Below are 18,145 nucleotides of genomic sequence, written 5' to 3' on the forward strand. Positions count from 1 at the left end.
CACAATTTGGGTTTGTGACCTAATAATGATTTGGTATGTGGAAGGGGTGTGTTTAGAACGTCCCCTCCAAATACCAAATTGTAGTGGTATGTTCCAATGTTTTGCACCCAAACAGCGATTGTGATGGAAGCAAAAACTAATGGGTCACATAATGCAACCTGCCTCATTAATATTCATGAGGTACGTAGAATTGTGACCCAGTATGAATCAGTAATTTGCAAAGCGACCTATTAGCACATAGGTCACTATGTAAATTATCAATCTGGTCCAAACAATACTGGCCTCAAATTGCAACCAGTATTCTGAGACCAGTTATATGTCCATCTAGCCCCATCTGATGTTTGCTTTCTACCATTACGTAACAGAAACAGGCTAATGTTTGGCCCTGTGGTGGAAGGCAATAAACGTTTTCAAGCTCAATCCCACCAAACCTAAGCTCCTACTTATTACCTATTCACACACAAATGGCACTAACTGGCCACAAGAGGTGGGCTATCCTCCTTTGCCCGCCAAATTTATCAATAAATATATTGTCTCCAAACTATGGTAGATATTAATGTTGTCAAAGTAGCCCATGTGTGTCTGTACCAAATTAAAGGATTGGAAATAATGGTCTCTTTCTAGATCTTTAGCTCTGGATATCCTCACCAGGCTTTGCGCATTGTTATGAAGGAAAACAAAACTGTTTCAGTTTTCAGTTTGAAGAAAGAGAATTCAAGCATCTAGCTGCAGATATTGAAAAAGCTCAATTGCATCATTTCAGTGTTCTAGCCTTAGCCACAGAAACAAGTGCATGACTGGCTGAGCACAGGGACCGTCCAGGATTGTGCATTTTAAACTTGGTGGCTTTACATTCCTGAGAGTTCTGATAGCACAATCACCATGGCTTTGAAGCAAGGTTTACATCAGGTGGGCATCGAGTTGAACTGTTTAGGATTAGGGAGGTATGTTTGCACCTATTGAGCTGAGTTTGGTGGGGCAACAAATATGTAGTTTGTATGCTCCTGTCATGAATTGGTGAGGGCATTCACTAAGCATATTACCAGTTTGGCAGATGGGGCACTCTGTCAAAAATGTGGTGGATGTTCTATCCACCATATTACAAGTGCCTTATAGTCAATGGCACACTAAGAGCAGAGAACAGGACATCTGCCATGTTCTAAAACAGTACCCTGTCTGACTAAGTCTAAGTAAAGCCCGAAGTGCCATTGAAAGTCACAGTTACTGGCTGAAAAGGACCCAGGTGCAATTTCAGGCCAGCTGTTTTGGTATGCAGGCCAGGTTAACTGAGCAGTTGACACTGGTGGAAATTTTTACTTTTTGACTAAGAAGTTTTTCTGGAGCTCCAAGTCCTCCGACAGGCCAAGGAAGGAAGTTGAAGATGCAGAGGGTGTCTTGAAATCAGACACATTCATTGATGGGCTTCTGCTGAAGCCTTCAGTTTTGGTACCAAAAACTACCAGTTGGACAAAGTAGAATTTTGAAGGCGCCTTGTGCTGGTCCGATGCTTTAATTTATGACTCAATCAGTTTTTGGTTCTTGAAATCCATCAGGAGGCCTAGGCTGGAGTTTTTCGTCAGGCAGAGCTCCACGAGGCCAGATACCTTCACTTCATGGTCGCACCGAAGTCTTTGTCTCCACAGCAAAAAGTGCCAGATGTAATGAACCTTGATATGTTGCCCATTGAGAGTGTACCTTCTGCTCCTTGGTTTGTCACTGCAGAGGTGAGATATGAATAAAAGAGTCATTTAGAGTTTAAAAGATGCAGGGCCTCTGCTAAAAAGTGATGAATGCACAGTCCACTAAACTCACAGCTCTCCCGCTTTATTTAGAGTTGGGGGAGCATCCAAGTTTCCAACGGTGGAGTCTTAGCTGGCTCTACTGTAGAAAATTCCGACCGACAACCTGACCACCATGTATCCATCAGTCAACATTCTTCGGAAGAGAATTTTTTTTCCTTTTTGGGACTGCCAGGGAAAGCCTGGTCATCATGAAAAGCAAACAACAAAAATTAAACTCCCAGCAAATCAGAGCATTAAATTACTCTTTTGCAGAAACAAACCCTGGCTTTAGGGTTTTGTTTCTGCAAAGAAAAATGAAATGATTGGCATCTGCAATGCATAGTTGATGGCTGGCATTTCAGTTTTGCCAAAAGGACTCCTGCTGCACTTTCAGTAAACCTACCCCTGCCATGTTGCCTTGAATTTCGAAGTATGACACCAGGAAAACAGAGGTGAATCAGTTCTTCGCTCTGGAAAAAGCACTCTTGGTCACTCCTTCACTCTTCAGGGTGAGCTTCTGGGCAATATATCTCTCTCTAGCCAGGGCTCTCACAGCGTCCAGTCCACAGTAGTCAACTGGGTACTGCAGGAGTCAAGAGCCCTTTGCTTTTTGTATCCTGGTAGGAGGAAACACAAAACATGCTACTTTAAGAGCAGTTTGAGTGTCTGGGTCCCAGCACGAATCAGGAGTCATTGAGTCTTCTCTCTTCCAGCCTTCTGGTAGTCTTTTTTCTTACGGAGTTGCCTTCACAGATCCCTTACAATCCCTCATCCAAGTTGGTCCTGGCTATCTTCCAGCTCCATGAGCCTTGTTACTCCTTCTAGACACTACCTTATGGAGATGATCGCCCATTGGTGAACTGGCTTTCTCTCTTATGAGAGCACAGACAAAAAGTCTAGTGGGGTATTGGGAATGAACGGGTTCAATTCCTGATAGCCTCATTTGGGAACTCCACTCCTTGCCATGGGACACTGAAGTACTTTTAAACTGCAGAACAGGTACAGCAGAATGGTGTTCTCTAGAGCCATACACATCAGTTATGTTGAAGGTGTAAATACACACTGCAGAAAACATTTAACATTTAATTTTCTCATCACTAGCGTAATTTCTGAATCAAATTGCAATGGCCTTAATGGAAGGTTTTTCAGTAGTCTTAAGAAAAAAGCTCACACACAGAATGGCCGTATCACAGTCGAAATACTAACGAAAGTGGGGCCCATAAATAGTCAAAAGATCTAGGGTGACCATGGAGAATTGGAAGATTCTTTACAATCCTCATCAATGAGCCCCATTGTTTCTCCGAAAACCTTTGAATTCATCCAAATACACTATGCAGCTGCCCTCAAGTGTTTGGCCGTCAAAAACACACTAGACACAGACAAAAAACAACTCTTATCTTGTGTCATTTGAGAAGATCCGACAAAAATTGTTTCCATTATCATGGTATGTGTGGTAGGAAATCTGAGGTTCAGTATAACTTGTCATCCCCAAGATAAAAAATGCAAAAGTATTATCAAAAGGTATGTGTTAATAACCCCACAGGAAAATGACCTAAAAACAATGAAAGGATAAGGTGATTCCGTATTTTTAAGATGTACAGTATACACAAGCATGGAGACTCCAAGTTTTAATCAAAAGATGGCTGAACCAGCCTTTACTTGCACTTGTTGGGAAAGAAATGTATACATACTTACACTAGAGATTTTTCGAGTCTGCCTCCGAGAGATCCAACTATCTCACCAAGAGTGCAGAACACCTGCCCGAGAAAATCCTGAGGAAAAGAATAAAAACACAACTTAAGAAGGATGGCCCATAATGCTCAGATCTATTTTCGTAATATTGCTACTGTTATCATCATTTCGGACGTCTTTAAAGTCAACCTTTCATCATAATTGCTTTTAGAACCCAGCAGTCAGATCATCAGAAGTGATCAGTGAATAAACCTCGCAAGTACTATGCATCTGCAGTGAAGAAAATTTGGACTGTAACCTCAGATCAAAACCAAGATTTGTCAACAGTTTTTATATGGGGTTGAAAAACACTTCTGACGCTTAGACATTGTCACGTTTTAAGGTATGAGTTAATGGCATATTATGGCATGATATAAAAGAAGGGAATTAATGTTGTATGTGGTATTATTATGTTTGCAGTCTGTTGAGCGTGAGAAGTGCACAGGTCTCATGCCTCAGGAATGGAATTTAGCTTTAGGTGTAGATTGTGGAGGTTTATATGCAGGATTCTGTTCTGCTGCAAGTACAGCAGGCCCACCCTCAAAGACCGTTGAGGGCATATGCTGAGATTCTAGAGCTCTGAGTACCAGCATTTGTTTAGCACAATCAGGGGTAATCAGAATGAGTGGAGCCTGGTCTCATCAGACTTTGTTCAGGATCCATGGAATGAGTGGCAGAAAGGGAAACGTGTAAAAGAGACCTATCCCTAAGGAACCTTGGGGAGGCGGTCAGGGCAAACTGTGGAATAGGTTTTAGTGTTCTCAGAGGTGGCAAACAGATCTATCAAAGGCATGCATCCCTGGGCGAGAATGCCCCCTCCAGGTGCAGACGTCACTTGTGGGCAGCCAGATGACACCTGCTAAGTTCATCTGCCCTAATATTGTAGGAAACTGCAAAGTACCTGACCATCAGAGAGATTCAGTAAGGGTCAGGCCTCTTCCTCAGCCTTAGGAAAACATGACTGAGGGCACCTGACCCCGCTCTAACCAGCCTGTTGCAGTACCACATGACTATCATGTTATCCATCAGGGTCTGTTCTGACCTGATCCTTATGGAAATCAGAAAAGCCTTGAGGACCCATTGGGTAGTTCACAGCTCCAAATGGTTGACGTGATAGCACTGTTCCATTCATGGTCAGAGGCTGCAGATTGTGCTATCATTCTAATGTCTCCCCAGCACAGAGAAGAAGCATGTGTCATCACCATGACCTTTGGGGATGCCAGATAGCGATCCACCCTCTACCACCACAGAACCAGGGCCACCTTGTCCAAAATGCAAATTTTGTCTGAGAGGCACCAGTACTGAGCCCAATAAAGGTGAAGGTTCCATTGAATGGTCAGTACATGTCAACAGGTACGAGATGCAAGTAGGATGCATGAGACGAAGAACTCAAGAAGCCTCAGAACCAGCAAGGCCAGAACAAATGCTCATTCTGAAACATCATAGTTATAACCTGAATCTCCCTGACTGATTAATACCACTGTGACAAGGAATGCCCATATAAAGGCAATCCTCAACAAAGGCTGATGGGGCAATTTTGGCTCATTGATTAAAAATGCCCAATGTGGACAATAACAAAACTGTAGGCGGTCCAAGACGAACTGAGGAGAGTCCACCTTCAGCTGCCTTTCCTGCAGGCATCTCTCACTTGTGAAGATGGTTGAAGAACACTGCCATGATTTTTGTGAACACCCGAGGTGAAGAGGTAAGACCAAATAGCAGGAGAGGGAGTTGAAAATGTCTGACTCCATCTCAAAGCAGAAGCAATGCGTGTGCCACAGCAAGATCTGCAAATGGAAGTATGTGTCCTGCGAGTCAAGCACACAATCAAATCATTGAGTTCAATATTACCAAACTATGTCAATATATTGAACGTCTCCTTCCACAGCACTCTCAGGTTCAAGATCAGCCTCAGTTACCCATCATTCTTTGTGACCAGGCAGTAATGGAAAAACAATTTACTTACCTGTACCCTGTGGTTCCCCAGTATTGATATACTTCATAGATTCACACACTTCAATCTTCCCTGTTGTCATGGTGTGAGTCCAACGGTAACAGTAATATAAGCAGTGTTAAAGCATTAGCATTAAAACCCCAAAGAAAACTATGGACATTGGTAGCCAATTCACTTTCTTTTACAGCATGCAAATTTCAACCAATCAGAGCAGAGACCCTAAAGCACTCAACCCCTGCAGGGCCATCCATACCTGAGATATCAGGCACATGTGTGATGCAGGAAAAAACTGAGGTAAGTAATTGGTATGCCTTAACGGTGCGGAGGGAGGGCCGTATGTGAATCAATGAAAGATATCAATACTGGAGAACCACAGTGTACAGGTAAGAAACATGTTTTTTCCTACAGTATTGTAGCTTTTATAGAGTCACATGCTTGAATGAGGCTAGTATGCACTTCCAATTGAACAACGGAGGCGGATAAAGCAAAACATCCCACTATCATAATTAGAAATAATACAGTAATTTTAAAATCATAGTAGCCAATTCAGCCCAAGGATTCGAGAAGCATTACCTCACAGACTCATAATAAAGGTGAGAGTGAGAGAGAGAGAGAGAGAGAGAGAGAGAGAGAGAGAGATCATACTTACTGCCTTCTTATAGCATCTGACATCAAGAGAATGCAAGGCTCTCTCTCCATGTGAAGAAAGAATGGTATTAAAGTGATGGGCTTATTTAGGTGGAAAGATTTTGTCTCTTTCGGGAAGAATTTAGGGTTAGTTTGGAGGAGGACTCTATCATCGGAAAATCGGAGATATGAATCTTGAATTGTGAAGACTTCGATTTCATTTAGCCTTCTTGTAGAAGGGACAGCCAAAAGAAAAGCTACTTTCCAAGAGAGTACTTTCAAGTCAGACTTGTGGATTGGTTTGAACGGAGATCTTATGAGCTGGGATAAAACTGTGTTTATCTGCCAAACTACAGGAGAAAGCTTTATTGGAGGGTAGAACCAAAAAAGTCCCTTTATGAACTGTTTAACCAGTCTATTGAGCCAAAATGACAGTTGCCCAGAATGCCACCTGAATCTGGAGATGACCGCAAGATGGACTTTATTAGATGAATGAATGAGTCCTGATTTTGCTAGCTGCAGCAGATAAAAGAAAATCTGCTCTGGAGATCTCAAGAGAGGATGGAGGGACTGAGAAGCACACCATCAGCAAAATCTCTTCCACTTTGTTGAGTAACATTTGTTTGTGGATGCAGCACAAGTGTTTTGGAGAATCGGTTTGAAAACCTGTCTATATACAATTTGCCACTCGTTCAACAACAGGATATCCTCTGCTGGTTGGAATGGGATGTGCGGGCACTCTGATGGGCGAAAACGCCCGGTGAAGCAATACAGCCTTGGCCACACTGGGGTTATGAGTATGAGATGGTAAGGTTTCCACTTCATCTTGTGTATGACCTTGGGAAGGAATAGAAATAGAGGGAACGCATATGCAAACATTTCTTTCCAATGAAAGTTGAATGTGTTTCTCCAAGGGTAGCTGCTGGAGAACAAGCTGCACTTCTTGTTGCGACGAGTGGCAAAAAGATCCAGGTTGGGTGAAACCATCGCTGAAAAACCTGCCTTAAATGCCACTGGTTGAGCTCCCACTCATGGCACTGTTTATTTCTCCTGCGTAGTGTATCCGCCCATTCGTTCTGTACCCCTGGGACATGCTCAATTTTCAAGGAGATGTTGTTGGCTAGTAACTATTTCCATATCTGTTGAGCTTGCACTGACAGAACAAGTGATTGTGTTCCTCCATGTGTTGGTGAGATAAAACATGGTTGTAGTTTTGTCTGTTCTCACCAAAACTGATGAGTTGCGAAGCCTGGGGAGGAAATCCTGAAGACCTAGAAAAACACTTTCAGCTCTATGAGGTTTATGTGTTACAAAGACTCCTGAACGTTTCATTTTCTGTGAACTTCCAAGTCCTGTTAGTGAGCTCCCAAGCCTTTTCGGGAGGCATCCGTCATCATCACTACCTGGGGTTGCATGGGGAGGAACAAGAGACCCTGAGAGATATTATTTGTGTTCTCTACCGAGACATTGAAGACTTCATCTGTGGTGTTAGCATAATTGTGTCTATGAAGAAGCCCTGGCACTGGATCCATTGAGCGTCCAATTGCTCCTGTAATGCATGCAAAGATGACAGTTTGGAATCAATGGGATGCAGGATGACATAATCCCCAACATGGACTTGTACTTTCTTACTACTTTCCTACTTAGACTCTCTTGCTGATAGGGATTATGTGAGTAATTTTAGACGGAGAATCCTGTCCTCTTTGGAAAAAGCTTTTTAACACTTCCATATCAATTGCTCCCAGATTCATTGTTGATCTGGATGGAATTAGAGAGGGTTTCTCCTTTTTCAGTTAGAGACCTAGAGATTTGAAAAGTTGTAGACAGGCCTGAGTTGATTGTTTTGCCAAGTGAGAAGTGGGACCCTTTTTTAACCAGTCGTCCAGGTACAGGAAAACGTGGTTACCAGATCATCTGAGAAAAGCTGCCACTGGAGCCATGCATTTTGTGAAGACTCTGGAAGCCGACCTCAATCAAAAGGGAAGTAATTTGAATTGGTAATGACACCCTGTCACCGCAATAACACCGGTGAGAACGCCTCACGGGGACACAAAAACATTAGCATATGCTGATGATATTGCCCTAACCACAACCAATCCCACCAATGCAATACATTTAATTGAAACAGAGGCTAAACACTTTGGCGAAATCTCAGGTTATAAATTAAATGAAAATAAAACTCAGATAGTTATTAATAATCAAATTAATTGTGCTGATGAAAGGATTGTTGAAAATGCGATCTATTTGGGGGTAAACATGACAGCTAATCTCAACAATCTAGTTAATTTAAATTTGAAACCACTTTTGAAACAAACAAGCTCATCACTGAGGAGATTACATAATTTACATCTAACAATTATTGGAAGGAGTAATTTAATAAAAATGGTATTTTTTCCTAAATTCTTATATTTTTTTAGAAGCATCTGCTTAATTTTTGACCAACATATTTTTAAAGAACTGGATCATATCTTTTCTAGCTTTATTTGGGGATACAGTAGATCACGAAGAGCAATGAAATTCATTAATTTACCAAAAGATAGAGGTGGTCTCGCCTTGCCTAACTCTAAGGTATATTGGTGGGCTTGTACACTCAATTATTGCAGAAAGCTCCTAATCCCAAATCCATCTCTGAATTTTGCAGGTAGAATTTCCACCCCACAAGAACTTATCTTGGGGACCGCTTCGGGAGACCATCTATGGCGTTTGACCTACAACTGTCACTTTAAAAAGGTTCGGTTCAAAACCCTTAAAGGAATCTACACAGTATGGTGTAACGTACGTAAATTATTGGGGATTGGTAGATTTTCATACTACACTACAATCGATGGTAATCAAAACCTCCCCACAATTTTTACAGATTCATGTATGAAACGCTGGGTTACATTAGGAATTATAAAACTTGGTTTACTCTTTAATACATCTGGGCTTAATACATTCGAAATACTAAAGAACAAATTCCAATTAGACCATCGTGATTTTTATAAATATTTGCAGGTTAGAGATTTTTTGATGAAAAAAGGGGGCGGTAATTCAGCTTTCCAGACAATACCAATTATAGATACCATTATAAAGAATAATATAATTAAAATTGGTGAAATATACAATAACTTAATCACTAATCTGCCCGATGATCTTGACAAACATTTTCAGATTTGGCAGGATAAATTAGATATTTCTAACAACTCAATTCGGATGGCATTCAATCTTTCGCAATCAATTTTAATTTCAACAAAATTACAGGCTCAATATTACAAGACTTTCTTTCAGCTATATTACACCCCTAAAAAAATATCAAAATGGAGTCATGGAAAGGGGACGAAATGTCCAAGATGTGCGTTTCTCGAAGCGGACCTAATACATATGTTTGCTACTTGTAATGAACTCTCTGCTATTAGACAGGATATCTCGATCTTCCTTTCAAAAATTATTAAAAAAGATATTGAAATAACAACTGCAGAAATAGTTTTGGGTGTCGTGGAGGATTCCCGACCGATTAGAACAATGGGATTTATATTTATTTCAATGTCAATATTGAGAATTTGTCTTGCATCGGCCTGGTTAGATCCACAACCACCCTCATTCCATCAATGGCGGGCTCGTCTACTTGCTACTTATAGCTTTGAAATTGCAATCTATAAATGTAAGGGTTTGAATAAAAAAAAGAAAGGTCTAGCTATTTGGGATCCACTAAGAACCTGGATTCAAGATGCTGTATAACTAAGATCAAATGAAGCTGTATTTATTTCTGTAAAAATGTATGTTTATGCAAACCAACCGTCTAGCTATTTGGGATCCACTAAGAACCTGGATTCAAGATGCTGTATAACTAAGATCAAATGAAGCTGTATTTATTTCTGTAAAAATGTATGTTTATGCAAACCAACCGTAAAGCCTGTAACCTGTCGGGTGGGGGGTGGGGGTCTAAGGTCATGTCTTAAAAATTCAATAAAGATTGTTAAAAAAAAAAAAAAAAAGACACCCTGTCACCTCGAACCGTAGAAACCTTTTCTGCTTTAAGCAGATGGGGATTTACAAATACACATCCAGCAGATCCAGGGAGGTTATGTAGTCCCCTAGTCTAGTTGTAGAATCTCCTGCAGGGATAGCATCCTGAAGGATTGTTTCTTGATTAATTTGTTTAGGAGCCTTAGACCCATCACTTGCCTCCAATTTCCTGACTTCTTTCTGATAAGGAAAAAGTTGGTATAAACTCCCATGTTGTGAATGCAGGACCTCCGCTATTGCATTCTTGGAGAGAATTAAACTAATTTCCTCCTGTAGCAGGGAAAGATGTCGATGCGATGACTTGAGCGGAGGGAGATTGGCAGGCTTTTGAATAAATTCTAGGGTGTGATCCTGCTGATTTATGTCTAACACCCATTTTTTGGAAAAGATGTGCTTCCAGTGATTGTAGAATTTGGAAAAGGGAGTGTTGAATTGTACTGGGACTGAGGCAAAAGGTGCCTGCATTATATCATCGCCTACTGAAATCATCATGTGACTTTACTCCAGCCGAAGGACGTTGACAGATTGGCTGCTTAGACCATGAGAATGCTGTCATTGACCTGTCGGATTGCTGCGATGAGTATGAGGCTCAAACCCCCTGTCGGGAGTAGGGTTGGCATCTATTTTGTTGGATTGGCACTCAGGAAGAAAATTGACCACTGCCTCTGACTCGAAAAGACTGGAATTGCTGCTGTTGCAAAGTGCCCACAAAACAAGCTGTTTCAGTGCCAGATTTTTTGCCAAATAGGTTTTCCATATCAAAGGGCATGACTAGTATTTTTGCCTGCACCTCCCGGCAAACAATGTCGCTTTCAGCCACCCTTGGTGATGCAATACTGCTGCCCCTGCCATTTGCCGAAAGGCTGTAGAAGTGTCCATGGTGGCGTCAATTATCAATAAAGAGGCCTTCTCGCCCTCTATCAGAATTTTTGGGGATTTTTCCCTGTCCTCGGGGAGATAGTTTAGGGACTGATAGAAGTCGACGCCATATCTATAGAAGTCGATGCCATAGCTGAGAACCTTTTGCCAATGGTGTCCAATCTGCAGCTCTCTCTATCAGGAGGGACCGTGCAAGGCGAGGATAGATTTTTTAGCCCATCGTTCTGCTGCTTGCATTATTACAGAGCCTGGATGAGATTGACCAATAAGGCAAGTTGATGAATCATCAGGATTCTTGAATTTTTTGTCAAACTTTCGAATGAGCACAGCCACTAAAGCTAGTGCTTTCATTAATTTTAATCCTTCCTGCCAGATAACATCAACAATAGGGATAGCCACATAATCGACGCATTCAGATTGGTACTCTGCAGAGTCTAAGTGGATTTCCTCCTGCTAATCACGTCACTGTCAGCTAAAGTGTCCCTTGCAGTAATAGGTGGCAATACAGGTCTTTCTCTTTGTGGTTTGGCAGGGCTCCTTGGAAGAGAGACAGACCCTGAAATTACTAATCTTAGAGGTGGTTGCTGAGTCGAGGCATTGACTTCTGGGAACCTCTTGTAATAATCATTGAGCAGCATACGCAAATTGGTGACCAAAGAGATAGAGACGACATTGCTAACCCCTTGCGCATAATGCTGTTCCTCTTCTGGTTCCTTGTATGGGTAGTGGTCCTGGAATGTATGATACTCTTAAGCTAACTCTTTGCCTCTGTCACTTAAAGAAAATTCACTCTCTTACTTCAGCCTCTTGACACTTTATGTTGAGCTGAGAAGGGCTATATGCGGGCCCAAAGTGATTTTCATCCCCCGATTCCCACATTTCTAGCAGGTGTTCTGGGTGTAAAGGTGAAACCTTAGAAATGTGCTGTGGCATAGATGACGTTATGCCTTTGCTTGAGATGTACAAAATTCCCTTTACTGCCATCAATCGGGTCGTCAACGACGTAGCCCCAGATGGAATTCTCATTGACGGACAGACATTGGATGAAGCTGACGGTGTTGAAGGAGCTGCTGCGGAAATCCGTGTCGTAGTAGTTGACGGTTTAATTGAAGATGATGATTCTGTCATCTGAGTCTTCACCGACGATGAAGAAGTGGTGGTCGTCGTCCTGGCCGTCGACATAGTAGCTATAGCTGCTGTCACTGGCATAGAAGAGGATATCTGAGATGATACAGTGGTTGTCAATGGGGTGATCTTCATTGAAGGATCCGGCAATGGATGGATTTTCTTCGTCAATCGCTCCTTGAAAGGAGACGGAGGTTAGGAGGCAGGTCTTCTATGAGAGGAAGAAGGTCCAGCTGGCCCTTTGCTTCTCAACCTTTTAGCACTGGCCTCCCTTCTGTGGAATTTAGCCATCTGACAGTCTTTGTCAGATGAGGAGGAGCCCTCATTTTCTTACTTTTTTGAGGAGGAATGTCCCCTCTCCTCACACTCAGATTCAGACAGTGCCTACTTTTTCTGGAGCCAAAGGAGCAGTCTGGCCTCATAATCTTTAAGGGTCTTAGCTGAAAAAGCACAGTACTGGCACTCCTTAGGTTTGTGTTGAGGGAAAAGGCAGTACAAACATTTCTTGTGGGGGTCCTCAGAGAAGAGCCTTGATTTCCCACAGGACTTACAAGGCCTGAAAAGCCTCTTTTTGGAACCATCCGACTTGGTGAAAAATAGGAAATGGCACCACCAAACTGTACTTCAGATGCTGCCCAGAGATTTAAAGAACAACTGGATAGCTGTCAGGTCAAACGTTGAGCTCTGAAACAGAGTGACTGAGCAGAGCTCAGGGAGACTCCCTAACACACAACGTGCAGTAAGAGATATGGTGACCCTGCAGGGGAAGAGTGCTGTAGGGTCTCTGATCTGATTGGTTAAAGTTTCAATCAATCAGTATTTGTTCAGTGCAACTACATACCCATGAGGGTCTGAAGGAGCTGGGAGGGTATGCAGATCCAACTGGGCGCTGAGTTTCAGACTAAAACCCAGGTCTTGAGAGGCAGGGTGTTTCAGGTGGCGAGGTACGAAAAGGATCTTCCTCTGGTCCTGGTCTTGCGGGTCCGAGGAACGATGGCAAGGGCCAGTTGGGCAGAGCGGAGGTGTCTGGTGAGTATGTGAGAGGCGATGGTTCAGGTATGCTGGTCCAGTGTTGTGCTGGGATTTGTAGGCATGTGTGAAGAGTTTGAAGGTGACTCTTTTGTTGACTGCGAGCCAGTGGAGTTCTCGTAGGTGTTCGGGAATGTGGCTGCGGAGGGGGATGCAGTATTTTGAACGTTCTGTAGTTTCCTGAGGGGTTTCTGGGTGAAGCCTGTGTAGAAAGCCTTCCCTTAGTCGAGTCTGCTGCTGATGAGTGCGTGGGCGACCGTCTTTCTGGTCTCAGTGGGGATACATCTGAAGTCTTTCGAAGCAGGCGAAGGGAGTGGAAACATGATGAGGAGATAGCGTTGATCTGGTGGTTCATAGTGAGCAAGGAGTCCAGTATGATGCCGAGATTTCTTGAGTAGTCCATGGGTGTGGGGCGTTCCCAATATGGCAGGCCACCAGGAGTCGTCCCAAGAGGAGGTGTTGGGCCCCAGGATAAGGACTTCGGTCTCGTCTGAGTTGAGCTTGAGACAGCTGCCTCTCATTTTGTTGGCGACGGCCTTCATCCCATCATGAAAGTTGTTTCTGGTGATTGTGGGCTTATTGGTGAGGGAGAGGATAAGCTGGGTGTCGTGGGTGTAGGAGACATGTTGAGTCCTTGGTTCCTGATTATGGCTGCGAGCAGTGCCATGTAGACATTGAAGAGGGTGGAGTTCAGGAAAGAGCCCTGGGGGACTCCGCAGTCGATCTCTGTGGGTTCTGAGAGGAACGGTGGTAGTCTAACTCGCTGTGTTCTACCGGTGAGGATGGAACAGATCCAGTCCAGGGCGTTGTTGCAGATGCCGGCGTCATGGAGTCTCCTGCTTAGGGTGCAGTGGGAGATGGTATTGAAGGCGGCCGAGAGGTCCAGGTGGATGAGAACTGCTGTTTCTCCCCAGTCGAGGAGGGAGCGGGCATCATTGGTGGCAGGGAGGAGGGGGGTCCCGGTGCTGTGGTTGCTTCGGAAGACGGATTGAGAGGAGAACAGGACATAGTTGTGAGTTGATGGCCTTCTCGAGGACCTTTGCGGGGAAGGAGTGCAGGGAGATGTGTCTGAAATTCTTGAGGTGTGTCGGGTCAGTGGATGGTTTCTTAAGGAGATGGTTGATCTTGACTTGCTTCCAGTTGACTGGGAAGGTGGCGGTCTTGATGGAGCAGTTGATGGCGTGGCTTAGTTCAGGGTCCATGGAGGTGGTGGCTCTGTGTAAGATTTTGTGCGAGCAGCGGTATAAGGGGTCTACAGAGTAAATGCTATTCATGGTCTTGAGAGTGTCTCCTGTGGTGAGCGGGGTCCAGTTGAGCAAGATCTGTTGGGGGTGGCTTTGCCATGTGTGGAGGTAGTGGGAGTGATGGGTCGGTCTTGGGTGACAAAGCTGTTGAAGATTTGCTTGATCTTGTGGTGGAATTAGGAACCAAGTTTGTTGCAGAGGTCTTGGGAGGGTGGGACTTTTGAAGTCTTGCTGTTGGGTTTGGTGAACTCCTTGACGATGGCGAAGAGTTTTTTGCTGCTGTGTGCATTGGCGTTGATTCTGTCTTGGAGAGCCATTTTCTTTATAGTTTTGAGGAGGAGGTGGTGTGTGGTGACACCGGCTTTGAAAGCTGCGTAGGTTTCCAGGATTTTGTTGTTCCTCCATATCTCCTTTTACTGTCTACAGGTGCGTCTGGACTCGTGGAGGGCAGCAATGAACTAAATGGCTTTTTTTGGAGTGTTGCTTGTCGGATGCTTTCTTGGAGGATGCCAGCATGTCGGAACAGTTGAAGATCCATCGGCAGAGGTTGCGTGCTGATGTATTGGCTTCTATGGATGTTGTCGGTGTGGTTGTGCTGAGAGAGGCAGTGAGATGTTCTTTGGTGACCTTGTTCCAGTTGCAGCGGGGGACGGTGGGTGAGGTGGTGCATGGTGGGTTTGGTGAAGGCGAAATGAACGCAGTGGTGGTCAGTTCAGAGGAATCTGGAGGTGTGGTTGTAGGTGATGTTTTTGCTGGCAGAGAAGATGGGGAGAAGAGTGTATCCTGCTGCGTGGGTCGGAGAGGTGACTAGCTGCTTGAGTCTGATGCTAGCTAGGTTCTCCAGGAGGGATGCAGTGTTCTTGTCATTGGGGCTGTCCAAGTGGAAATTGAGGTCGCCGAGTAGGATGTAATCAGTAGATGCAAGAGCCTGGGGTGCGATGAAGTTGATGGTGTCGTGGGTGAAGTGCAGACAGGGGCCAGGAGGTCTGTACATTAGGGTGCCGTGGAGAGTGGTGTTGGGGTTGGTCGGGACATGGAAATGGAGGTGTACCATGGTTGTCGTTGGGTCGTCCGAGTGGGTGGTCAGGCAGAGGGAGGTCTTGTGGTTAATGGCGAGGCGGCCTCCTGGTCAGATGGTGCGGTCCTTGCAGGTGAGCTTATAGTCGTTGGGGATGGAAGTGGCGATGTCCGGGCCCGAGCTGGAGTTCGTCTAGGTTTCCGTGAGGAAGGCGATGTCGGGGGAGATGGAGTCAAGGAGGTCCCAGATTTCCGTGGCCTGTTTGTGGAGGGAGTGGGTATTGAGGAGGAAACGGCTGAGCCAGTCGGGTGCTCTGGCAGTCAGCCTTGCGTCAGGAGGAGCTGGAGTGCGGAGGTGGGTGACGGTGCAGCTGCAGTATTAACAGGAGAAAGGTACTTGGGTGTCCTTCAGCAACATGAGGTGGCAGGTGGCATGGCGTCCAGTGTTGAAGATGAAGAGGGTGCTGGCGTTGTATCGGTGGAAGAGAACCAGGGCCCGTGCGCTGGGCGTGGTCCAGGAATGGATAGGCACAGTCAGGCCTGTCTTTGGCGTGCCTTCAGCATGCCTGCAGCATGCCCACTGCACTTGGCCGCCATTAAGTAGTGTGAGGGGGAAGGCTGGATAGCTGGGAGGCGGGAAGCGGGAAATGTGGCGCTGGAAGGGGGCAGGGCTGCCGAGGTCAAGCAGGGGCACAGCACAGATAAAAGAAAGAGAAAAGTGAAAAAAGTATGCAAAAGGGGGGAAAATAAAAATAAAAAAACACTGCAAAGAAGAAGAGAGGAAAAGAGAAAGAAAACACAAGGACGGAAGGCAGACCAGCAGCTGAGCAAAGATGTTCCCCACTAAACCACAAGGGATGAGGCATCGACGGGAGCCTGCAGGTGGAGAAGGGCTTCGAATCACCAACCAACAAGGGTCAGTGGACCTGCAAGGGGCAGCAGCTACCAGGCAGAGCTGCACAGGGAGGGAAGCAATTCACTGACAAGATGCTTTAAAACAATGTGAATTGGCTACCAATGTCTATTATTTTCTATGGGGTTTTAATGCTAATGTGTAGTATCTTCATGTTATGTTTATAATTTTCCCTTTTAACTTGTTCCTAGCTGCTTAGCCAGTGTGAGTGTTCTGTGTGGAATGTTGGTGGGATGGACACGAGTGGAATGCTTGGGTGCCTGGTGTGAGTGTTGACAGTTGGAAGATGGGCTGAGCAGCTAGCAGGCTGCTCATGGTGAGGCTGTTACCACAGATCTTATGAACTTAATAAATATCCTTCAAAGACACTACTTGGCTATGTCTACTATGTTACCTCTACGCATGGGACAATACCACTACATAATGCTTTAACACTGCTTATATTACTGTCATCGTGGGACACCAACCGTGACGACGGGGAAGATTCAAGCATGTAAATCTATGACAGATACATTACTGGAGAACACATCCCATATCCCTCTCTTCCTTGGACAATACCCTGATTGAGGAGCAACACCTGAACCTCCCTGGAGAAGATAATAATATTATTTACTGATGTTTTTTGTAAAAACTAGCCGAATATTGGGAGAAGCAACTAAGAGACAATGTGAAAGGGAGAAAGTAACCAAACTGAACACTTGTCCAAAGTAATTGCATGCCAGCTGGTGAATTCAGTCTCCCACCAGTCTCTGATGGTAGCCAGAGGGTCACCTAGAGCAGTCTGGGCCCACAGGTAGAGAGGAGGACTGGCGCACCTGTTGGAGACCTTGCCCCCTACCACCACATCTCCCCTTGTATCCTTGAAAGGAATAGGTTGGGTGTTGTATGGGCAGCAAGGTTTGCCTCAGGCTGTATGCAAGGGCTTTCAAGTATACAAGGAATTTTCAATAGTGCTGATGGAGCTGGAGGGTGAGGGTCAGCAGTCACAAAGAACAAGCTGTGGCTTTACCATCCTTGAAGTGATGTAGCTCAGAATCCACCTTCTCACCAAACAGCCTTGACTCATCAAATGGCATATGCATACCTAAACTTGGACGTCCCCTGATCCCGGGCAACACAGTCCTGGCAACCTTGATCTGTCTAGGCAAAGGAGTTTAAGATGTCCTCTGGTGAGGCAGGCAAAACCTTGATCACCAGATAACAGAAGGCATGAGTATGGACATCCAGGAAGCAGACAGTGTTTAAGTACCAAAGTGCCAGTCTAGCCAAATAAAATTCTTTTGTGTCCATGAAGTCAGTTTTCCCTTTGGAAAGTTGCACCACCAAAGTCCCTGTCTGGCGATGCATTCAGAAATGCATTCAGACATTCCAAATTACATTACTAGTAGAGGATTGAACAATAAGGCTACCAGAAGTCGGATGCTGTGTCAACAAGATCAGATCGATAGGTACCGAAATACATCACAGAGCAAGGGGGTGACTTATGCGTGAGGTGAGTATGGCCTGGACCAGGGCGCCATGATGGAGGCATTACTGGATGAAAGCATGGGCTACAGATTTGAAGACCCAGATTACAAGATATTGGTCTGAAGAATGGCTTTCTTTTCTGCAATAGGCAACTGTAGATTCAAGTCCACTCTGACTCTGCACCACTATCAACACAAGAGAGGCATGTTTCTCAATCGAGAACCCTAAGGGCATTTCAGGTGAGATCACAGTCTAGGCCAGCATCAGTGTAATGAGAGGGGAGCAAATTATCTACCTTCTCATTGTCATCTTCATACTAAAGAACATGCTCCAGCTGTTGGTAAATGTCAGAGTCTGAACAGAAGATGGCTTC

General features: G+C 44.6%; 1 protein-coding gene across 3 annotated transcripts in view; it reads right to left on the bottom strand.

The window, feature by feature from the left end:
- Positions 1–18,145, bottom strand: part of CPNE8 (copine 8) — a 961,735-nt gene that overhangs the window by 633,444 nt on the left and 310,146 nt on the right. For all 3 annotated transcript variants that reach the window (XM_085654090.1, XM_085654092.1, XM_085654091.1), the window contains one exon: positions 3,477–3,553. In XM_085654090.1, coding sequence (XP_085510216.1) covers positions 3,477–3,553 — 77 coding nt within the window. The remainder of the gene's footprint in view (positions 1–3,476; positions 3,554–18,145) is intronic.

This window comes from Triturus cristatus, chromosome 4_1 (assembly GCF_964204655.1).
Source record: "Triturus cristatus chromosome 4_1, aTriCri1.1, whole genome shotgun sequence".
NCBI classification, from domain to species: Eukaryota; Metazoa; Chordata; class Amphibia; order Caudata; family Salamandridae; genus Triturus; species Triturus cristatus.